Here is an 18,920-nt window from a genome sequence, read left to right as displayed (position 1 = left end):
AAGCTATTACCAGCAGGAGAGTGGGGTGGGAGGAGGTATTTTTTCATGCTTTGTGTGTATATAAAAAGATCATCTACACTTTCCACAGTATGCATCCGATGAAGTGAGCTGTAGCTCACGAAAGCTTATGCTCAAATAAACTGGTTAGTCTCTAAGGTGCCACAAGTACTCCTTTTCTTTTTGCGAATACAGACTAACATGGCTGTTACTCTGAACACTAAATTAAAGAAACCTACATCAATTTTATGTAAAATAGCCAAGGAAATCTCCCTCAGATCATCTTCAGACAGCTACACAGCTCTGTAGCACAAACAGAAGAGAGTGGATATCAAATACATACTTTGTCCTCTATTTAAAGCCACACTCCTTGTTCGACCTCTGTGCTTTCTCTACTAGGCTCCAGACTAACTGCTTAGCAGCTATTCCCTTTAAAGACTTGTTCATTGGCAGTCTCCCTTTTTCAAGTATTTGTTGTTTCATTCTGGGACTTTGTCCTCACTTTTATATTCAGTAGCCATTTCCCCTTCTTTTACCCCCCTTTCCCTAAAAATTTGTTTGATGTTCTGAAATAAAAGAAATCCAGAAAACCATTTATCAGTGACTTCAGCAATTAGAATCAGTCTACACTATGAAACTGACCAGGTTAAATCTGCGTTGTGGACTATGGCCTGGCCTATAGTACGCAGTTATTTCGGAATTAGCTGAGTTAATTCAAAGTAAAACTGATTCCGTCCACACGACCAAACTGGTTTTTTCGATGTAAAGGGCTCTTTAATCCGATTTTTGTACTCCACCTCGGCAAGTGGAGTAGTGCTAAAATCAAGATCGCAGTTTCGGGTTAAAGGTACTGTGGACGCAATTCGACGTTATTGGCCTCCGGGAGCTATCCCAGAATGCTCCCTTGTGACCGCTCTGGACAACACTCAACTCCGATGCACTAGCCAGGTAGGCAGTAAAAGCCCTGGGAATTTAATTTCCTGTTTGGTCACCATCAGCACAGTCCGCCATCACAGGCAACCATGCAGAGTCCATCATTGCAAGAGACCACTCAGTCCCGGATTTGCAGACTAGCTCCAGCATGGTCCGAAAGGGAGGTACTGGATCTCATTGCATGCTGGGGAGATGAATCTTATGACAGAACTACGTTCCAAAAAAACCACCGCAAATATTTACGCTAAAGTCTCCAGGGCCATGACGGAAAGAGCCTACTCCAAGGACACAGAACAGTGTTGTACAAAAATCAAGGAGCTCAGGCAAGCGTCCCAAAAAGCCAGGGAGGCGAACGGGAGCTCTGGGTCACAGCCCCATACATGCCGCTTCTACCATGAGCTGCATGCAATTATGGGGGGTGACGCCACCACTACCCCACCACTGTCCGTGGACACCTGCAAGGGGGGAGTTGCACGGAGCGAGGAGGATGAGTTATTGGAGGACGAAGAGGAGAAGGAGGACAACAACAGTGCACAGGCGGCAAGTGGGGAATCTGTTTTCCCCCCTAGCCAGGAACTAGTCTTAACGCTGGAGCCAACAGCCTCCCCCACTCCCAAGGCGGGCTCCCGGACCATGAGCCTGGAGAAGGCACTTCTGGTGAGTGAGAGCCTGATCGGAGCCACGAGGTGGGGGAGTAGGGGGAAACCCAGCCACGCTGGGCTGTTGGTGTTTAAAGAGCTCATCCCTGCTCAGAGCCTCATCGCAGCCATGTGGTGGGTGCGGGGGCAGGGGGTGTTGTATGAAGCGATCATCCCAGAGAGCCTGCAGGCCCTCCTTTTATATGGCAAATCCACCAGGCTTTGCTTGCTATGGGAAAGGGGACCCGGCAGTTTGAAAACATTGAAAAGAATGTGGAAGAAGCAGAATCCCGCATGCCCCTAGGGCTTACCATGGCTGCCTGCAAGCTGAATTCTGTTGCCCGGCCGCATGTGGGGGCTTACACCAAAGTGGCAGGCACTTCAGGATAAGAGGCAAGATGCGACCTTGTACAGAAAGAACATGTGCTGTGTACTGTGAATTGCCTGTTTCACTGAGAAAGAGTGTCCCCTTTGCTCTCTAAAATGTATCTTTTAAAATATGACCCTCCCTTTTTCTCCTCCCACAGGTGCAAATATTTCAACGCGGCCCCTATCTACTCCATCCCAGAGGCTGGTCCAGATTAGAAGGCGGAAAAAATGAACTCAGGACGACATGTTCACTGAGCTCATGAAGTCCTCCCGCACTGACAAACAACTGCAGAGTCCCATAAAGCGTTACATGAACACGAAGAGAGGAGGGACGTGTGCAATGAGAGCAGGCAGGATGCTGTGGTCAAGCTCATGGGGGAGCAAACTGACATGCTCCACTGTATGGTCGATCTAATGCGGGAAAGGCAGCAAGACCACAGACCGCCATTGCAGCCCCTGTATAACCGCCCTCCCTCCTCCCCAAGTTCCCTAGCCTCCTCACCCAGGTGCCCAAGAACACGGGCGGGGACGCTATGGGGACCCACACACTCAACCCCAGAGGGCTGCACAAGCAGCAGAAAGCTGGCATATCCGAAATTTTGATTTGGTTTCTGGACTTGTTCTTCCCTCCTCCTCCATCTCCCTAACCCAATACCCCCCCTCCTCCCCTTGTCTATCTTCTGATTTCTCTCAATGTGTTGTGCAACAAATAATAAAGAATGGTTTTTAAGCAATTGTGACTTTATTTCCTTTCATATATACATATAGAGAGCGGGTAACTTCAAGAGAAAAAAACTGTCACACGGTACCCTGGCCAGTCATGAAACTGGCTTTCAAAGCTTCTCTGATGCGCAGCACGCCCTGCTGCACTCTTCTAATCGCCCTGTTGTCTGGCTGTGTGAAACTGGTCGCCAAGTGAGTTGTTTCAACCTCCCACCCCGCCGTAAACATCTCCCCCTTACTCTCACAGATATTGTGGAGCACACAACAAGCAGCAATTACAATTGGAATATTAGTTATGCTGAGATATAACTGAGTCAGTAAACTGCGCCAGCGTGCTTTCAAATGTCCAAAGCACATTCTACCACCATTCTGCACTTGCTCAGCCTATAGTTGAACTGCTCCTTACTACTGTCCAGGGGGCCTGTGTATGGCTTCATGAGCCATGGCATTAAGGGGTAGGCTGGGTCCCCAAGGATAGCTATAGGCATTTCAACATCCCCAACAGTAATTTTCTGGTCTGGGAAGTAAGTCCCTTCCTGCAGCTGTTCAAACAGACCACAGTTCCGGAAGATGCGATCATGCACCTTTCCCGGCCATCCCACGTTGATGTCGGTGAAACATCCCTTGTGATCCACCAGTGCTTGCAGCACCACGGAAAAGTACCCCTTTCAGTTTATGTGCTGGCCGCCCCGCTGTTCCGGGGCCAAGAGAGGGATATGCGTTCCCTAACTGCAGCAGGGCGACAGACGGAACCCCAGCGCATTAAAACCATTCACAATGATCTGCACATTTCCCAAAGTCACTACCCTTGATAGCAGCTGGTCAATGACTGCATTGGCTACTTGCATCACAGCAGCCCCCACAGTAGATTTGCCCACTCCAAACTGATTCCTGACTGACTGGGCGTTGCAAGCTTCCACAGGGCTGTGGTCACTTACTTCTCAACTGTGAGGGCTGCTCTTGTTTTGGTGTCTTTGAGCTTCAGGGCAGGGGACAGCAAGTCAAAGTTCCAAGAAAGTGGCCCTACGCATACGAGAGTTTCACAGCCACTGGGAATCATCCCATACCTGCAACACTATGCTGTCCCACCAGTCTGTGCTTGTTTCCCTGGCCCAGAATCGGCATTCCACGGCATGAACCTGGCCCAACGCCACCATGACCTCCCAATCGCCACATGCTGTGCTTCTAGGAACGTCTGTGTCCAGGTCCTCATCAGTATAGTAATCGCGCTGTCATCGCTTCCTTGCCTGGTTTTGCAGGTACTGCACGCACTGCTGGATAATGCGCGAGGTATTTACAATGGTCAAAACTGCAGCAGAGATCTGAGTGGGCTCCATGCTTGCACGCTATGGCGCCTGCACGGGTAATCCTGGAAAATGGGCGCGAAACATAGAAGAGCAGAGTGGCAGCAGAAGAGGTGCTGTTCGGTTCACGATAGCCGAAAAAAGGCGGGAAATGGATGTCTTCTGTAGCTTTCACGGAGGCGGGAGCCCAGGACAGACAACATGGAGAAGCTCGGTAGCTTGGCAAGAGCGGGAGAGCAGAGTTGGCAGCAGAAGCTGTGCTGCTCGGTTCACGATGGCCAAGCAGAGTTGGCAGTGGAAGCGGTCAATGAGGAAGAGAAAGAGTAGATACTTATAGGAATTACATAGAAAGACGAGAGGAAATGTGAGGTGGATTCATAGTATCAGGAGAGAAGCAGTGCACCGTACTGCACCATCTGCTGAAAGCAGTATGGTGTCGGCACGCCAAAAAGGCACGAAACGATTGTCTGCCGTAGCTTTCACGGAGGGAGGAGCGACTGACGACACACACCCAGGAACACCCACGAGAATGTTTCTGCCCCATCATGCACTGGGAGCTTAACCCAGAATTCCACTGGGCGGCAGGGACTGTGGGATAGCTACCCACAGTGCACCGCTCTGACATTCAATGGTAGCCTCGGTACTGTGGACACACACCACCGAATTCACGTGCTTTAGTGGGGACACACAAGACCGAATGTATAAAATCACTTCCAAAAATTCAAATAGAATAATTTTGAAATAATTTTGTACTGTAGACATACCCTTAGTCACATACAGTTTTTAAAAGAACCATGGTTAAATGCGGAGACTTGCTTTTCCTCCACCTGCAGCCATGTTGAGCAACCATGCTTCAACACAGCCAATTTCATAGTGAAGAGTAAATTCTTTTAAGAGCTAAACTCTGTGTGCTGAACAAAAATACCTGCACCACAAGTAATCATCCAATGGCTGTTCAGACATGACAGGACGCTCAGTCAAAAAGATTGTATAGTCACAGCTTTCCACGGTGTTGAAGGGAAACTTCATGGCATCAAAGACAGAACAGAAAAAGCGAGACAGCAGACACTTCCCTTTACACAGTACCCTTCTTATCAGGAACACAGCTTCACAAGGACAGCACTGAATTCCAGAGCTGTAACAGTTCCCTAGCAGAGTGCAGCTAGAAAAGAAGTCTATTTTTCTAAGTCTCTGATCCTAGTGAATGAGTTAAAATATTCTAGAGCTGCAGTATGCAAGGTAAGTTGTATGGAGTAATAGCCCTGTGTAAGAGCCCATTGACAGCATCAGAGCTGGATGAATGGACACAAGCTCAGCTTTTGCTATTGCTGCAGCAGAGCCCAGATCCACTTGATTGTTAGTGAGTCTTCCCTTGCAACGATGTTACATCTAAAAAAGCTTGTTAGGCCACCAAGTTACAGCAGAATGAGGCTAGAACAATTCAGGATTGAATCTGGGCAGAGTTTAGAAAAAAAAGACTCAGACACCTAACTCTCTCAAAAACCTGTCTACTTGGCCAGTTCTCTCATTGTTTTAGCTAACATGCATACCCCAGCAAATCCACTGAATGCATTGTCCTGGGGATGGGGGTTCCATGCCCACCACTCCCAAGAGGAGGAGACGGGTGGTGGTGGTCGGGGACTCCCTCCTAAGGGAGACGGAGTCATCTATCTGCTGACCAGACCGGGAGACTCGAGAAGTGTGCTGCTTGCCTGGAGCTAGAATCCAGGATGTGACGGACTGTTTGCCGAGACTGATCAAGACCTCGGACCTCTACCCCTTCCTCCTTCTCCATGTGGGCACCAATGATACTGCCAAGAATGACCTTGAGCCGATCACTGCAGACTATGTGGCTCTGGGAAGAAGGATAAAGGAGTTTGAGGCACAAGTCATGTTCTCATTCATCCTCCCGGTTGAAGGAAAAGGCCCAGGTAGGGACCGTCAAATTGTGGAGGTGAACGCACGGTTACACACGTGGCGTCGGAGAGAGTGCTTTGGATTTTTCGACCATGAGAGGTTGTTCCGGGAAGAAGGATTGCTAGGAATAGATGTAAGAGCATCTTCAAAGTGGATGGAAAGCTGGCTAGATTGTTGGGCTCAATGGGTAGTGATCAACGGCTCAATGTCTAGTTGGCAGCTGGTATCAAGCAGAGTGCTCCAGGGGTCGGTCCTAGGGCTGGTTTTGTTCAACATCTTTATTAATGATCTGGATGATGGGGTTAATTGCAGAGTGATCTAGACACATTGGAGGATTGGGACAAAAGAAATCGGGAAGTTCAGGAAGTACAAGTGCAGAGTTTTGCACTTAGGAAGGAAGAATCCCATGCACCGCTACAAGCTGGGAATCGACTGGCTAAGCAGCAGTTCTTCAGAAAAGGACCTGGGGATTACAGTGGACGAGAAGCTGGATATGAGTCAGCAGTGTGCCCTCGTTGCCAAGAAGGCCAATGGCACATTGGGCTGTATTAGCTGCATTGCCAGAAGATCGAGGGAAGTGATTATTCCCCTCTGTTCGGCACTGGTGAGGCCACACCTGGAGTACTGCGTCCAGTTTTGGTCCCCCCACTACAGAAGGGATGTGGACAAATTGGAAAGAGTCCGGCAGAGGGCAACGAAAATGATTAGGGGGCTGGGGCACATGACTTACGAGGAGAGGCTGAGGGAACTGGGCTTGTTTAGTCTGCAGAAGAGAAGAGTGAGGGGGGATTTGATAGCAGCCTTCAGTTACCTGAAGGGGGGTTCCAAAAAGAGGCTGGAGATCGGCTGTTCCCACTGGTGCAGATGACAAAACAAGCAGCAAAATGGTCTCAAGTTGCAGTGGGGGAAGTCTAGGTTGGATATTAGGAAACACTATTTCACTAGGAAGGTGGTGAAGCACTGCAATGGGTTACCCAGGGAGGTGGTGGTGGCATCTTCATCCTTAGAGATTTTTAAGGCCCGGCTTGACAAAGCCCTGGCTGGGATGATTTGTTTGGGGTTGGTCCTGCTTTGAGCAGGGGATGGACTAGATGACCTCCTGAGGTCTCTTCCAACCCTAATCTTCTATGATTCTAATAACAATACGATGCAATATGCGGGGGTGGGTGCAGGGGTGAAAGTAAGTTAGAGGACTTATCGGTACGCAGGAGTCCTGAGCAGAGGGCGTGGCCTTAACCGGAAGAGGCATGGCCTTAAATCCCCGGGCCCTTTAAATCTTGATTTAAAGGGCCAGGGCTCCAGCTGCAGTAGTGGCAGCTGGGAGCCCGGGGCCCTTTAAATCACCCCCAAGCTACCAGCTGCAGAGGAGGCTGGGAGCCCCGGGACTCGGGGGCAATTTAAAGGGCCCAGGCTCCAGCTGCCGCTATCACAGTGGAGCCCCGGGCCCTTTAAATCACTGAGGAGCCCTGGGGGCTCCCGGCTGCCACCGCTACCCCAGGGCTCTGGCAGAGCTTTAAAGGGCCTGGGGCTCTGCTGTGGTAGTGGCTGCCGGAGCCCCGAGCCTTTTAAATCCCCGCCTGAGTCCTGCTGCCCGAGCCCTGGATTTAAAGGGCCCCAGGGCTCCAGCCACCGCTACCGCCCCAGCCCTTTAAATCCACCCCAGAGCCCCGCCGCCGCTACCCCAGGGCTTCCTCAGCAGGGCTCCGGTGGGGATTTAAAGGGCCGGGGCGGTAGCGGTGGCTGGAGCTCCGGGGCCCTTTAAATCCCCGCTGCAGCCCCGCCGCCACTACCCCAGGGCTTTAAATTGCCATCTGGGAAAGCCGATCCCGGTACGGCGCACCGGCTCTTACTGGTACGCCGTACCAGGGCATACCAGCTTACTTTCACCTCTGGGTGGGTGTTACATCAAGGATCAGTTAAGGGGGAACACATACATATGGAACATAGCAGTGATTAGTTATCTGCCAGACAGTAAATATTTACTGTGTTTAAAGCCTTTCTTAAATCGCAGTCATGCTCTCCATTGATGGGAATGGACTCTGAAGCTACCATTGTCCTGATACTTCCCAGCCATTTGATGAGGCGCAACAAAGCTGTTAGAAAGCAGAACCCTTCTCAAGCATGGGAAAAGGATCTTCAAAGTGCTCAAACATTAAATATTTTTCTTCAGTTGACTTAATCTCTATTAACACTCGATGAAGTTCCAGAATCTATGACTGAGGCTCCCAGCCTTCCCCTGAACTCAAATGGATTCTGCTTGAAACCCTACTCTGAATTTGTGGGTCAAGAAGGTTGCTTCCCTTCTGAGGAATCAGTCATTACTTATCTCAGACCTCACAGAAACTTCACTCTGGTTAGATGTACGGATCAGACTCTGGCTACAGACACCTGCTCCCTATGCGCCTCACCTTACTTCACACAGACACATCCTTTGCCCCCTTTCTGTATTTTGTGCCTTCTATCATTGTGCTCCCATGCCAGGAACCCTCCATCCAATCCTTACATCCTGCTCCTTCAGATCCACCCTCCTCACTCTCCTAGACTGTCCTCCTGGGTCTTGCACTGACCTATCTTGTTTTACTTTGTGAGCTCTTCATGGCACAGAACAGGTCTATGGGAAGTGCCATGTAAACCAATGGTGCTTGGAGCCCTGACCTGTGTCCTGACCCTTGGGTTCTAGTCATAGCTCTGCTACTGACTCAGTGTGCAAGACTAGACAGGTCACTTAAACATTCTGTGCCTGTTTCCCACGTCTGTAAAATGGGAACAGTTTTAGCCACCTTTGTAAAGCACAGATTTAACAATGAAGGGTGCTAGGTGGTTGTACAGTTACTAGCTAAACGTAGAAGTTGATCTATCTCCATCTTGAATGCATCCTTTTTAAAAGGTGCATATGGATGTGCGAGAGACCAGGGTCACCACTCCGAATAGAGGAAGGGGCAGAAGCACCATTTGGGGTACTGCCTGTGTAGGGAGGCAGGCCATATTTCTTCAACACAACTACCTGATGGGGTAAAAGGGAGTGTAAAATATTAAGCTGAGCTCTTCCGTTTTCTTCTTGGATCATCATAACAAGATCTATGAAACAAAGATATCTGTCCTCTGCCAAAAGGGGCTTGTTTGCTCCCCCCCCCCCCCCCCAGGTGAAATTTAAGAAAGCAGCAATAATTCCAATAAACTAATCTGGAAACCAGCCCAGTCCTCCTTTAGCTAGACTACTACTAAAAACAAGTTTCAGAGTAGCAGCCATGTTAGTCTGTATCTGCAAAAAGAAAAGGAGGACTTGTGGCACCTTAGAAACTAACATTTATTTGAGCATAAGCTTTCGTGAGCTACAGCTCAGAATGCATCTGATGAAGTGAGCTGTAGCTCACGAAAGCTTATGCTCAAATAAATGTGTTAGTCTCTAAGGTGCCACAAGTCCTCCTTTTCTCTTTACTAAAAAGAAGTCAAGCTTGCCGGCTGACAGGCTACTTGACCTGAATATAACATTCATCTTTCAGAGCAGAGGCTGCAGTGACAGGCAAACTCTCACCCAGCTCTCACACAAGACAAAAGGGTAGCTGACATGCAGACCAACCCACAGAGCCAAAAGGAGCCTTCTGTCATGGAAATGGCTTCTGTCAAGAAGCCATAGGCTCCATTATGCAACATTTGGTCTCGATCCAAGGAGCTTTGTTGTTGGGACCTGTAGTTTACATGGGCTGCTATAATCTACTAGTTTAACATGCATTAGGTGCAGCTCTCTGGTGCTGGGCACACTGCCAGTGCATCCCTGCAGCTGGATATAGTTTGGGCACTCCCAATCCTACAGCAATAGATGGCACCCCAAAAGCATCTCCACCCTGTGCATGGCAGCGCACCTGACATCTTTGCCAACCGTCATGGATGCGATCACCTTCTTCACTGCCTCTTTCTTCTTCTCCTTCTTGTCGCTGTTCAACTCTGCCTTCAACTCAAAGATCTCCCCTGGAGAAGAGGGCGAAAGAAATTCAGGAGTTAACATTCCCTGCCCTGGACAGATTGGGGCAAGCAGCAGGTTTTGGTAGAAAGGTACAGTCAGCTGCTTAGATGAATGCTCCATTTCAATTACCCACAGGAATTAAAAGCAATTGCTTGCCTGTTTCTATTAAATGAAGGCAAATAGCTCTCTTCAACCCAGGCTGGCAAGGGAGCCCAGTCAGAGTAACATCTCAAGATGCCACATTAGGTAATGGTCTTAGCCAGGAACACATCCACAGCCAAGCTACTCTCTCCCATCAGGTACTCTACACTGCCTGGGCCAACAAGAGTTTACAATAACTTGGCAGAAAGCAGACGGGCCCGCTGGAGTGGGAACACAATGCACTAACCAGCTCATGGGATGAGAGTTTAAGGTTTGGGCTCGATAGCTGCCCCAGGCTGGGACTGCCTCAGAATCTGTGTGCTCAGAGAGAGCACAGCTTGCGTTTGCCAGTTCCCTACTGGCTAGCTCAGTATCAGTGTCAATGGGATCCAAAAGGAGAGGCACCTAGCTGGAAGCAAAATCAACACAAAGGAGGAAGAAGTAGAGGGGGGAATATAACAAGATCCTGTTGCAGTTGAAGCGAGACAAATTCAGACTGGAAACAAGGTACACATTTTTAAACAGAGAGAGTAATCAACCCTGGAACAATTTACCAAAGGTTGTGGTGGATTCTCTATCACTGGCAATTTTTAAATCAAGATTAGACTTTTGTTTTTAAAGATATGCTTAACCAGGAATTATTGTGGCGCTGTTCTCTGGCCTGCACTATACAGGAGGTGAGACTAGATTATCACAATGATCCTTTCTGGCCTTCCAATCTATGAATCAGGCCTGGCACTTCTTCTACAAAGAGAGGATCTGCAAGGGGGAACTTGGCAATAGCCAATGGGTAGCTCTTCACTGACGTTCCCCTTCAGCTCACTGAAATACACAACACACAGTAACTCTTTGGTCAGTATTGTTTCGTGTATGCAGAAATGGGAACTGCCAGCACTTTCAGAAGGGAATTGAAAAGGTGTTGACATTTCACTGTGGCTTCTACAAATCTGTGTGTTTCTTTAGCACCAACTATCTAGGGATCTCAAAGCACATTAGGGAATTAAGCATCAACATCTTTGTGCAAGAGATATTATCCCAGTTATTCAGAAAGGGAAACAGAGGTGAGCAGACAAAAATCTAACTGCACGATGGCTACAAACCAGGCAAGGCATGAAAAATCCATTCACCAGTGGAAAGAATCTATGAACAGATGAGGGCTGGTAGGGGAAAGCACTATGCCATCAATTACTGCAGAATTCAAGTTCTCATTATAATAAAAACATTTCTAGGGATCATGTTAAGAACACCTTCTGAACCTGACCTGTCACAGCACTGGCTGCCCGAGTCTGTCTGGCAGACATAGCACTTGGTGTGTATCCCAGAATCTCTCATATCCCAGCAACTATAGGAGGCTGGACTTTCTAACAAGGTGTTATCCCTGAGTGTCAATGCCCATCCAACCTTTCCTCAGCTGAACTAGGTCATAGAATCAGAGAACATCAGGGTTGGAAGGGACCTCAGGAGGTCATCTAGTCCAACCCCCTGCTCAAAGCAGGACTAATCCCCAATTTTTGCCCCAGATCCCTAAATGGCCCCCTCAAGGATTGAGCTCACAACCCTGGGTTTAGCAGGCCAATGCTCAAACCACTGAGCTATCCCTCCCCCACAATTACTACTTGTCTGGTAAGTTCTGCAAAGCTTGAACCCACTCTTCCTGAGTCAGCTCTAAGTCATAATTATGGCTAAGGCTTTTCTCCAGTAGCAGAATCACCCCACATGATCAGAGCACGCCAGTCCTACACAGACACCAAGCGCATTCTGAGAACACAGTCCCCAGACTAAGGCAGGAGATGGTTACCAATGGTTTGCTGGGTGCCAGCTCACACTCTCCTCCTCAGTTTTGAAGGAGTGGAGTTTCCGAGGCAACATGCTCAGTTCTTGCATGGATAAGTGCAGTGGTCTGACTAAGGTTGCTAGACCATTCATTTCTGATTAGCTGTCCATCTCTCATAGAGCCACACACTGGTGCTAGCTGACAGGTGGCAAAAGTAGCAAGGATACAAGTCTATATTTTCCCACTCATCCAACCCAGCCTGACAGCACCATGTGCTCTGGGTCCTGTGGTATCTCTGCCAGCTCATTCTTCAGCAAAGAGTAACACGTTATGCCAAACTCTATAGGACGGAAAGTGGGGACAGGGATTGGATTAGGCGTGTGGAAGAGGGCTCCAGTGGGGTGTGATCTAGAAAATTCATTGTGGCCCACAGTCCATTGACTCAAAATTCAGAGTCAGAGGACATGGACACACCATTGTCCCCACACCTCCACCATCACCAAATGGTGCAGTCATATGCACTAGATACAAATGTGTATGCACAGCAACAGAAAGAATATGCTGTTGTCACAGCAATGATATGACAGGGTAGAGGGCTGTTTTGTTGCTATCAATGTTTTGCTGGGATCACAGCTAACCTCCCAAGCCCTCTTTTTAACTCAACCATCCCACCTTTCACTGACAAGGGGTAACTACAGCCTCTGGTGGAGGGGACTGAACAGCAAGACACTATGACTCCACTCATTTACATTATTTCCTTGGTTTGGCAGATACTTAAATTTAGCACCCCGAGAGCCACCTGCACTGCTGCTTCAGTGGTTAGTGAAGGTTTCAGGCCTATTGGGATTTTCCACCAAACCATTTTAACAAGTGCATTAAAGAAACAGGCCATCTGCAAGGGCCAGTCTGACAGCTGCACTGATGGGTGTTACTAAGCTGCAAAAGCTGATAAAACAGTTAAAAGGCTTGTCTTGGTTCACTGCCAGGCCAATGAGTCCGAGTGACAAACTGTTTTTGCCACCCAGCAGCCTGGGAGCTAGAATATTATCTGGAATCCGTCAGGGGTTTGGAAGCCTGAATGATGGATAGGTTTGTCTGCAACTAATGAGCAAGTTACCAACCCCACCTGCATGCACAGTGCTCCTTCGCCCGTTCACAAAATGGAGATCCTGCAGCTCTCGCTCAAAGGATGGGAGAGAACTGCACATGCGCCAGTCATCTAGCTTAGCACACTGCATGCAAGCAGGAACAGAGTTATTCAAAGCTTTTAACCATTAACCAGTTTCTTTCCCCCATTTCATACTACACAGTTCCTGTTACTAAAAATTCCTTCTGTGTCTAAATCTTCAGCTGTCTTTAGGATGGCAAAGAATGCTAAAGTGGGGTGTGGGCAATTGCTAATCATCAGGATTTTGGAGGTTCCCCGATTTGGGCACAGAGTCAGACCCACCCCTCATTGTGGAAGTGATCAGGACTTGTGCTAACAAGCCCATGCAGAGGCATCCTCCTTGGGAATAGCTGAGAGGGCAAGGAGAGATGTTGGGAAGCATGGGTAAAGCAGCCCGCGTATTCACAGTTACCTTTCTTTGTGGTGGTGAAGTACTTGGAGTCTGTCATTTTGGTCCCTGGTTTGTAGTGCGTCTCTGAGGAGAGAGAGAGAGAGACAGACACACACACAAAATGCTGACACTTGGATAACCCCCTTGCTTTTCTGCTGAAGCAGCAACAGCAGAGGAAGCACTGGGAGGGAAAAAACAAGAAGGGGAAAGAAACTCTGCTCTCCCTCAGGAAAAGCACACGCACGGACAGGGAGACACACACACGGCAGGGTGCCTAGGTACTCCTAACCCTCAGAGGAGGGTCAGTGAGGTAGGTCGCAGTGTATTCCCCCCACCAGGGCAGTGAAGGAAAGCTAATGTGTCATTATCCCAGCTGGTCCATTTTGGTGGCTTTCCAGCTGGACTGGAGGGTAATCACTGCTGCTACCCTGGTTCAAATCTGATGTACCTCAATAGTGACCAAGCCTCAATACCAACTTGCAGTTCTGCAGTGACTGGGCAGTGGTGATGGGGAGATGTCCACCACACAGTCCATCCCAACTGGTATTAACTGTCTCTTATCAAAAGCCTCAGAGGACTGGACTGAAGAGATTCAACTCCCCCTCTCATCTCTAACATGATGATCCCCTCCCCCCAGTTGAGCGTGCGGGCACATCAGTGGGGCATTGTGGAGGGAAGTTTGTACTGCCTTTGCTGTGTTTATTCTGTGAACAAGCAAGCATTTCTGCATCCAGTGCTGCCATGTCAGCACTTTTCATGACCACCACACAACCTGGGGCTCTTAGACAAACTGCTGCATTGCAAAGCTTTATGGGGCACATTAGCCAAACCAGTCTCGGAGTAGCACGGGAAGGGGAGAGCAGCAGTTTTGCTGGGGACTAACCAAAAGTAGCTTGACTAGAGCAATATTAACTTCATTCCAGGAAGAAAGTTTTATTCCAGTGAAGACGCACACTGAGCCCTTCTCCTACCCCACATAGGAAGTGGTTCTTAGAAGAGAGGAGGAACAAGGCAAAACTGATGATGAAACTAGTCCCAAGGAAGCCTCCCTCTAGGGTAAATGTAAGGGAATAATCGCAGCTCAGAACATAGTGCAAGTCTTCACCTCCGTACTCTATGTATTCACAAGACATGGTCCTTTTCCATGTCACCAACACTAGGCACCAATTCTCAAGCACTGTTCCTTTAAGTTCAAACGTAGTACTTCCAAGTGCTTTAGGCCATATTATATAATCCCTAGCAGCTGAGGTAAGCTTTACAGTCTGGCACTCTGCAGGAGTCCAACATCTATGCAGTGGATGGCCTTTTTAGAAGGTTGGTTGGGAAGTTCCAGATTTGTGTCTTTTTCTGAGGTATTTTACTAACCCTTCAATTGAGAGTTAACCATGTACCCTCTGATCCCACTGAGGGTTACCAAAAGAAACTACAGCATTTGCTCAAGAAACTCCCTGAAAAAGCACAAGAACAAATCCGCATACACACACCCCTGGAACCCAGACCTGGGATATTCTATCCACTACCCAAGATCCATAAACCTGGAAATCCTGGGCACCCCATCCTCTCAGGCATTGGCACCCTGACAGCAGGATTGTCTGGCTATGTAGACTCCCTCCTCAAGCCCTACGCTACCAGCACTCCCAGCTATCTTCGAGACACCACTGACTTCCTGAGGAAACTACAATCCATCGGTGATCTTCCTGATAACACCATCCTGGCCACTGTGGTGTAGAGGGCTTCTACATCCAACATTCCACACAAAGATGGACTACAAGCCGTCAAGAACACTATCCCCAATAATGTCACGGCTAACCTGGTGGCTGAACTTTGTGACATGTCCTCACCCATAACTACTTCACATTTGGGGACAATGTATACCTTCAAATCAGCGGCACTGCCATGGGTACCCGCATGGCCCCACAGGATGCCAACATTTTTATGGCTGACTTAGAACAACGCTTCCTCAGCTCTCGTCCCCTAATGCCCCTACTCTACCTTGCGCTACATTGATGACATCATCATCATCTGGACCCATGGAAAAGAAGCCCTTGAGGAATTCAACCATGATTTCAACAATTTCCATCCCATCAACCTCAGCCTGGACTAGTCCACACAAGAGATCCACTTCCTGGACACAACAGTGCTAATAAGCGATGGTCACATAACCACCACCCTATACCGGAAACCTACTGACCGCTGTGCCTACCTACATACCTCCAGCTTTCATCCAGACCACACCACATGATCCATTGTCAACAGCCAAGCTCTATGATACAACCGCATTTACTCCAACCCCTCAGACAGAGACAAACACCTACAAGATCTCTATCAAGCATTCTTACAACTACAATACCCACCTGCTAAAGTGAAGAAACAGATTGACACAGCCAGAAGAGTATCCAGAAGTTACCTACTACAGGACAGGCCCAACAAAGAAAATAACAGAACACCACTAGCCATCACCTTCAGCTCCCAACTAAAACCTCTCCACTGCATCATCAAGGATCTACAACCTATCCTGAAGGACGACCCATCACTCTCACAGATCTTGGGAGACAGGCCAGTCCTTGCTTACAGACAGCCCCCCATCCTGAAGCAAATACCACCAGCAACCACACACCACACAACAGAATCACTAACCCAGGAACCTATCCTTGCAACGTAGCCCGTTGCCAACTGTGTCCACGTATCTATTCAGGGACACCATCATAGGGTCTAATCACATCAGCCACACTATCAGAGGTATTTTTTCATGCTTTGTGTGTATATAAAAGATCTTCTACACTTTCCACAGTATGCATCCGATGAAGTGAGCTGTAGCTCACAAAAGCTTATGCTCAAATAAATTGGTTAGTCTCTAAGGTGCCACAAGTACTCCTTTTCTTTTTGCGAATACAGACTAACACGGCTGTTACTCTGAAACCTATCAGAGGCTCATTCACCTGCACATCTACCAATGTGATATATGCCGTCATGTGCCAGCAATGCCCCTCTGCCATGTACACTGGCCAAACTGGACAGTCTCTACGTAAAAGAATAAATGGACACAAATCAGATGTCAAGAATTATAACATTCAAAAACCAGTCGGAGAACACTTCAATCTCTTTGGTCACTCGATTATAGACCTAAAAGTTGCAATTCTTCAACAAAAAAACTTCAAAAACAGACTCCAACGAGAGTCTGCTGAATTGGAATTAATTTGCAAACTGGATACAATTAACTTAGGCTTGAATAAAGACTGGGAGTGGATGCGTCATTACACAAAGTAAAACTATTTCCCCATGTTTATTCCCCCGCTCTCCCCCCGCCCCGTTCCTCACACGTTCTTGTCAACTGCTGGAAATGGCCCATCTTGATCATCACTACAAAAGGGTTTTGTTTTTTTCTCCTCTCCTGCTGGTAATAGCTCACCTTACCTGATCACTCTCGTTACAGTGTGTATGGTAAAACCCATTGTTTCATGTTCTCTGTGTATATAAATCTCCCCACTGTATGCATCTGATGATGAAGTGAGCTGTAGCTCACAAAAGCTTACGCTCAAATAAATTTCAGAGTAGCAGCCATGTTAGTCTGTATCCGCAAAAAGAAAAGGAGTACTTGTGGCACCTTAGAGACTAACAAAGAGCTCATTCTTAATCTTGTTAGTCTCTAAAGGTGCCACAAGTCCTCCTTTTCTTTTTGCGGATACAGACTAACACGGCTGCTACTCTGAAACCATGTAACATGGACATTCAGGAGTCCCTCAATATACTAGATAAGCAGAACTTCAGAAGGCACTGTCAAATTAGGTTGGTTCCACACACACACACACACACACACACACACAAAGAGTTTTTATTAATACATTTTCCCCCAGGATTTTCCTTTTTCAAATTTAAACATGACTTCTAAGTGTAACTTCTATTCCTGGGAGAATTCTGCACCAAAAAATTAAAAATTCTGCACACATTTTAAAATTCTGCAATATTTATGCATATTTTATCAACACACCACAATATAATCACACTGGTCTCATAAGAACGGTAGTACTGGGTCAGACCAAAGGTTCATCTAGCCCAGTATCCTGTCTTCCAACAGCAGCCAATGCCAAGTGCCCTAGAGGGAATGAACAGAACAGGGAATCATCAAGTTATCCATCCCGTCGCCCATTCTCAGAAAGGTCAGTAGCAAACAGTTCATGGAGCACATTTTGATGTCTAAATTTTTGGACTGAAAAAATTTCCTCAGTTCTAATCACTAAAGCACCATAAGCATTTATAAGGCCATACTGTCCTTTACACCACTCTGGCAATGTAAAGGAGCCTTGATTTACGCCTCTACCAGCTGCTATAGGCACCCAAACCGACCTGCCTGCACTACACCAGGGAGGGGCACATGACTGCTCTTGCGGCTTCCCTTTGCTTTCCTGCCAGAAGTCATTTTTCTGCAGGGAAGCAAAGAAATCTGTGGGGGGCATGAATTCTGCGTACGCACAATGACACAAAATTCCCCAAGTAGTAAACTTCAGTGTTGGAAACTCAAGCATCACCAACAGGAGAGAACTGACCGGGTTAGTTTCACTGTCCAAGCTAAGAGGGGAACAAGGAAGAAACAAAGCCAGATGTGACGTATTAGGGGCCTGTTTCTTTTTAACACAAAAAGGGGCTTTACAATAAGAAAGAATCAGGCTCTACATCCCCCCCTCCCCCTGCCCACTTTTAAGAGGCTAATAATCTCTTGAATTTAGATAGTAGCATCCACCTGGAAAAGTGTAAAGAGCTTTACAGACATTAATGAATTAAGGCCCATCCTCCCTGTGAACTAGGTAAGAAATCATCCGTTTTATAAGTGAGGGGTAAAAAAAGCACACAGCAGGGAAGTGGCACTGCAAAGTAGAAGAGCTGGGAAGAGAACCTAGGTGTCCCGACAAACAGTCTTGTATTTCAGCCACAAAAACAACACAGGAAGAGGGGTTTTTTTATTATTGTTGTTAGTTATGTCTTTTTAAACTAGTAGGGGGCAAAGCTGCTACAAAGAATATTCAGAGAAGGCTGCCACAATGTAATCCTAACTCATTTGCCTGTACGTGGATGGTGAAGCTCACATGGCCGGCTGCTCAATCCCTTAGATATCCGTACACTGCAGTTAGACAGCCACGGCTGACAAGTGCCAGCTGACTCAGGCTCAAGCGGCTTGAGCTAAGGGGCTATTCACCTGCGGTGTAGATGTTCAGGCTAGGCTCTAGGACTCTGTGAGGTGGGAAGGTCCCAGAGCTCAGGCTGCAGCCCAAGCACGAACACCTAGCCCCAGTTAAATAGCCCCTTATCTGAGGTTTTGGGAGCCCGAGTCAGCTGGCACGGGCCAGCCATGGATGTCTAACTGCAGCACAGACATACCTGAATACACCACACAAAGCTATTACTCTGTCTCTTGAAGGGTAAGACTGGACATTTACCTTTCCAGATGTCCTTGCTTTTATGAGTTTAAAGAGAGGAAAAGATTATTTGTGCTCTAACTTCTCTTGGATTTAATCAGTGTCTTCTTCTGCAGAAAGGAGTACTTGTGGCACCTTAGAGACTAACATGAAGTGAGCTGTAGCTCACGAACGCTTATGCTCAAATAAA

General features: G+C 47.7%; 1 protein-coding gene across 5 annotated transcripts in view; it reads right to left on the bottom strand.

Moving 5' to 3' along the window:
- Nucleotides 1-18,920, bottom strand: part of AP1B1 (adaptor related protein complex 1 subunit beta 1) — a 79,619-nt gene that overhangs the window by 43,531 nt on the left and 17,168 nt on the right. For 4 of the 5 annotated variants that reach the window (XM_074973096.1, XM_074973097.1, XM_074973098.1 and 1 more), the window contains 2 exons: nucleotides 13,341-13,403; nucleotides 9,745-9,850 (listed from right to left, as the gene is read on the bottom strand). In XM_074973096.1, coding sequence (XP_074829197.1) covers nucleotides 9,745-9,850; nucleotides 13,341-13,377 — 143 coding nt within the window. In that variant the 5' untranslated portion in view covers nucleotides 13,378-13,403. Of the gene's footprint in view, nucleotides 1-9,744; nucleotides 9,851-13,340; nucleotides 13,404-17,307; nucleotides 17,413-18,920 lie in introns of those variants that run through there. The other variant, XM_074973095.1, reaches the window with a different exon arrangement.

Source organism: Natator depressus, chromosome 15 (genome assembly GCF_965152275.1).
Source record: "Natator depressus isolate rNatDep1 chromosome 15, rNatDep2.hap1, whole genome shotgun sequence".
Taxonomy (NCBI): Eukaryota; Metazoa; Chordata; order Testudines; family Cheloniidae; genus Natator; species Natator depressus.
The sequence above is the reverse complement of the archived record's forward strand: the minus strand, read 5'-3'. Positions and strand labels throughout refer to the sequence as shown.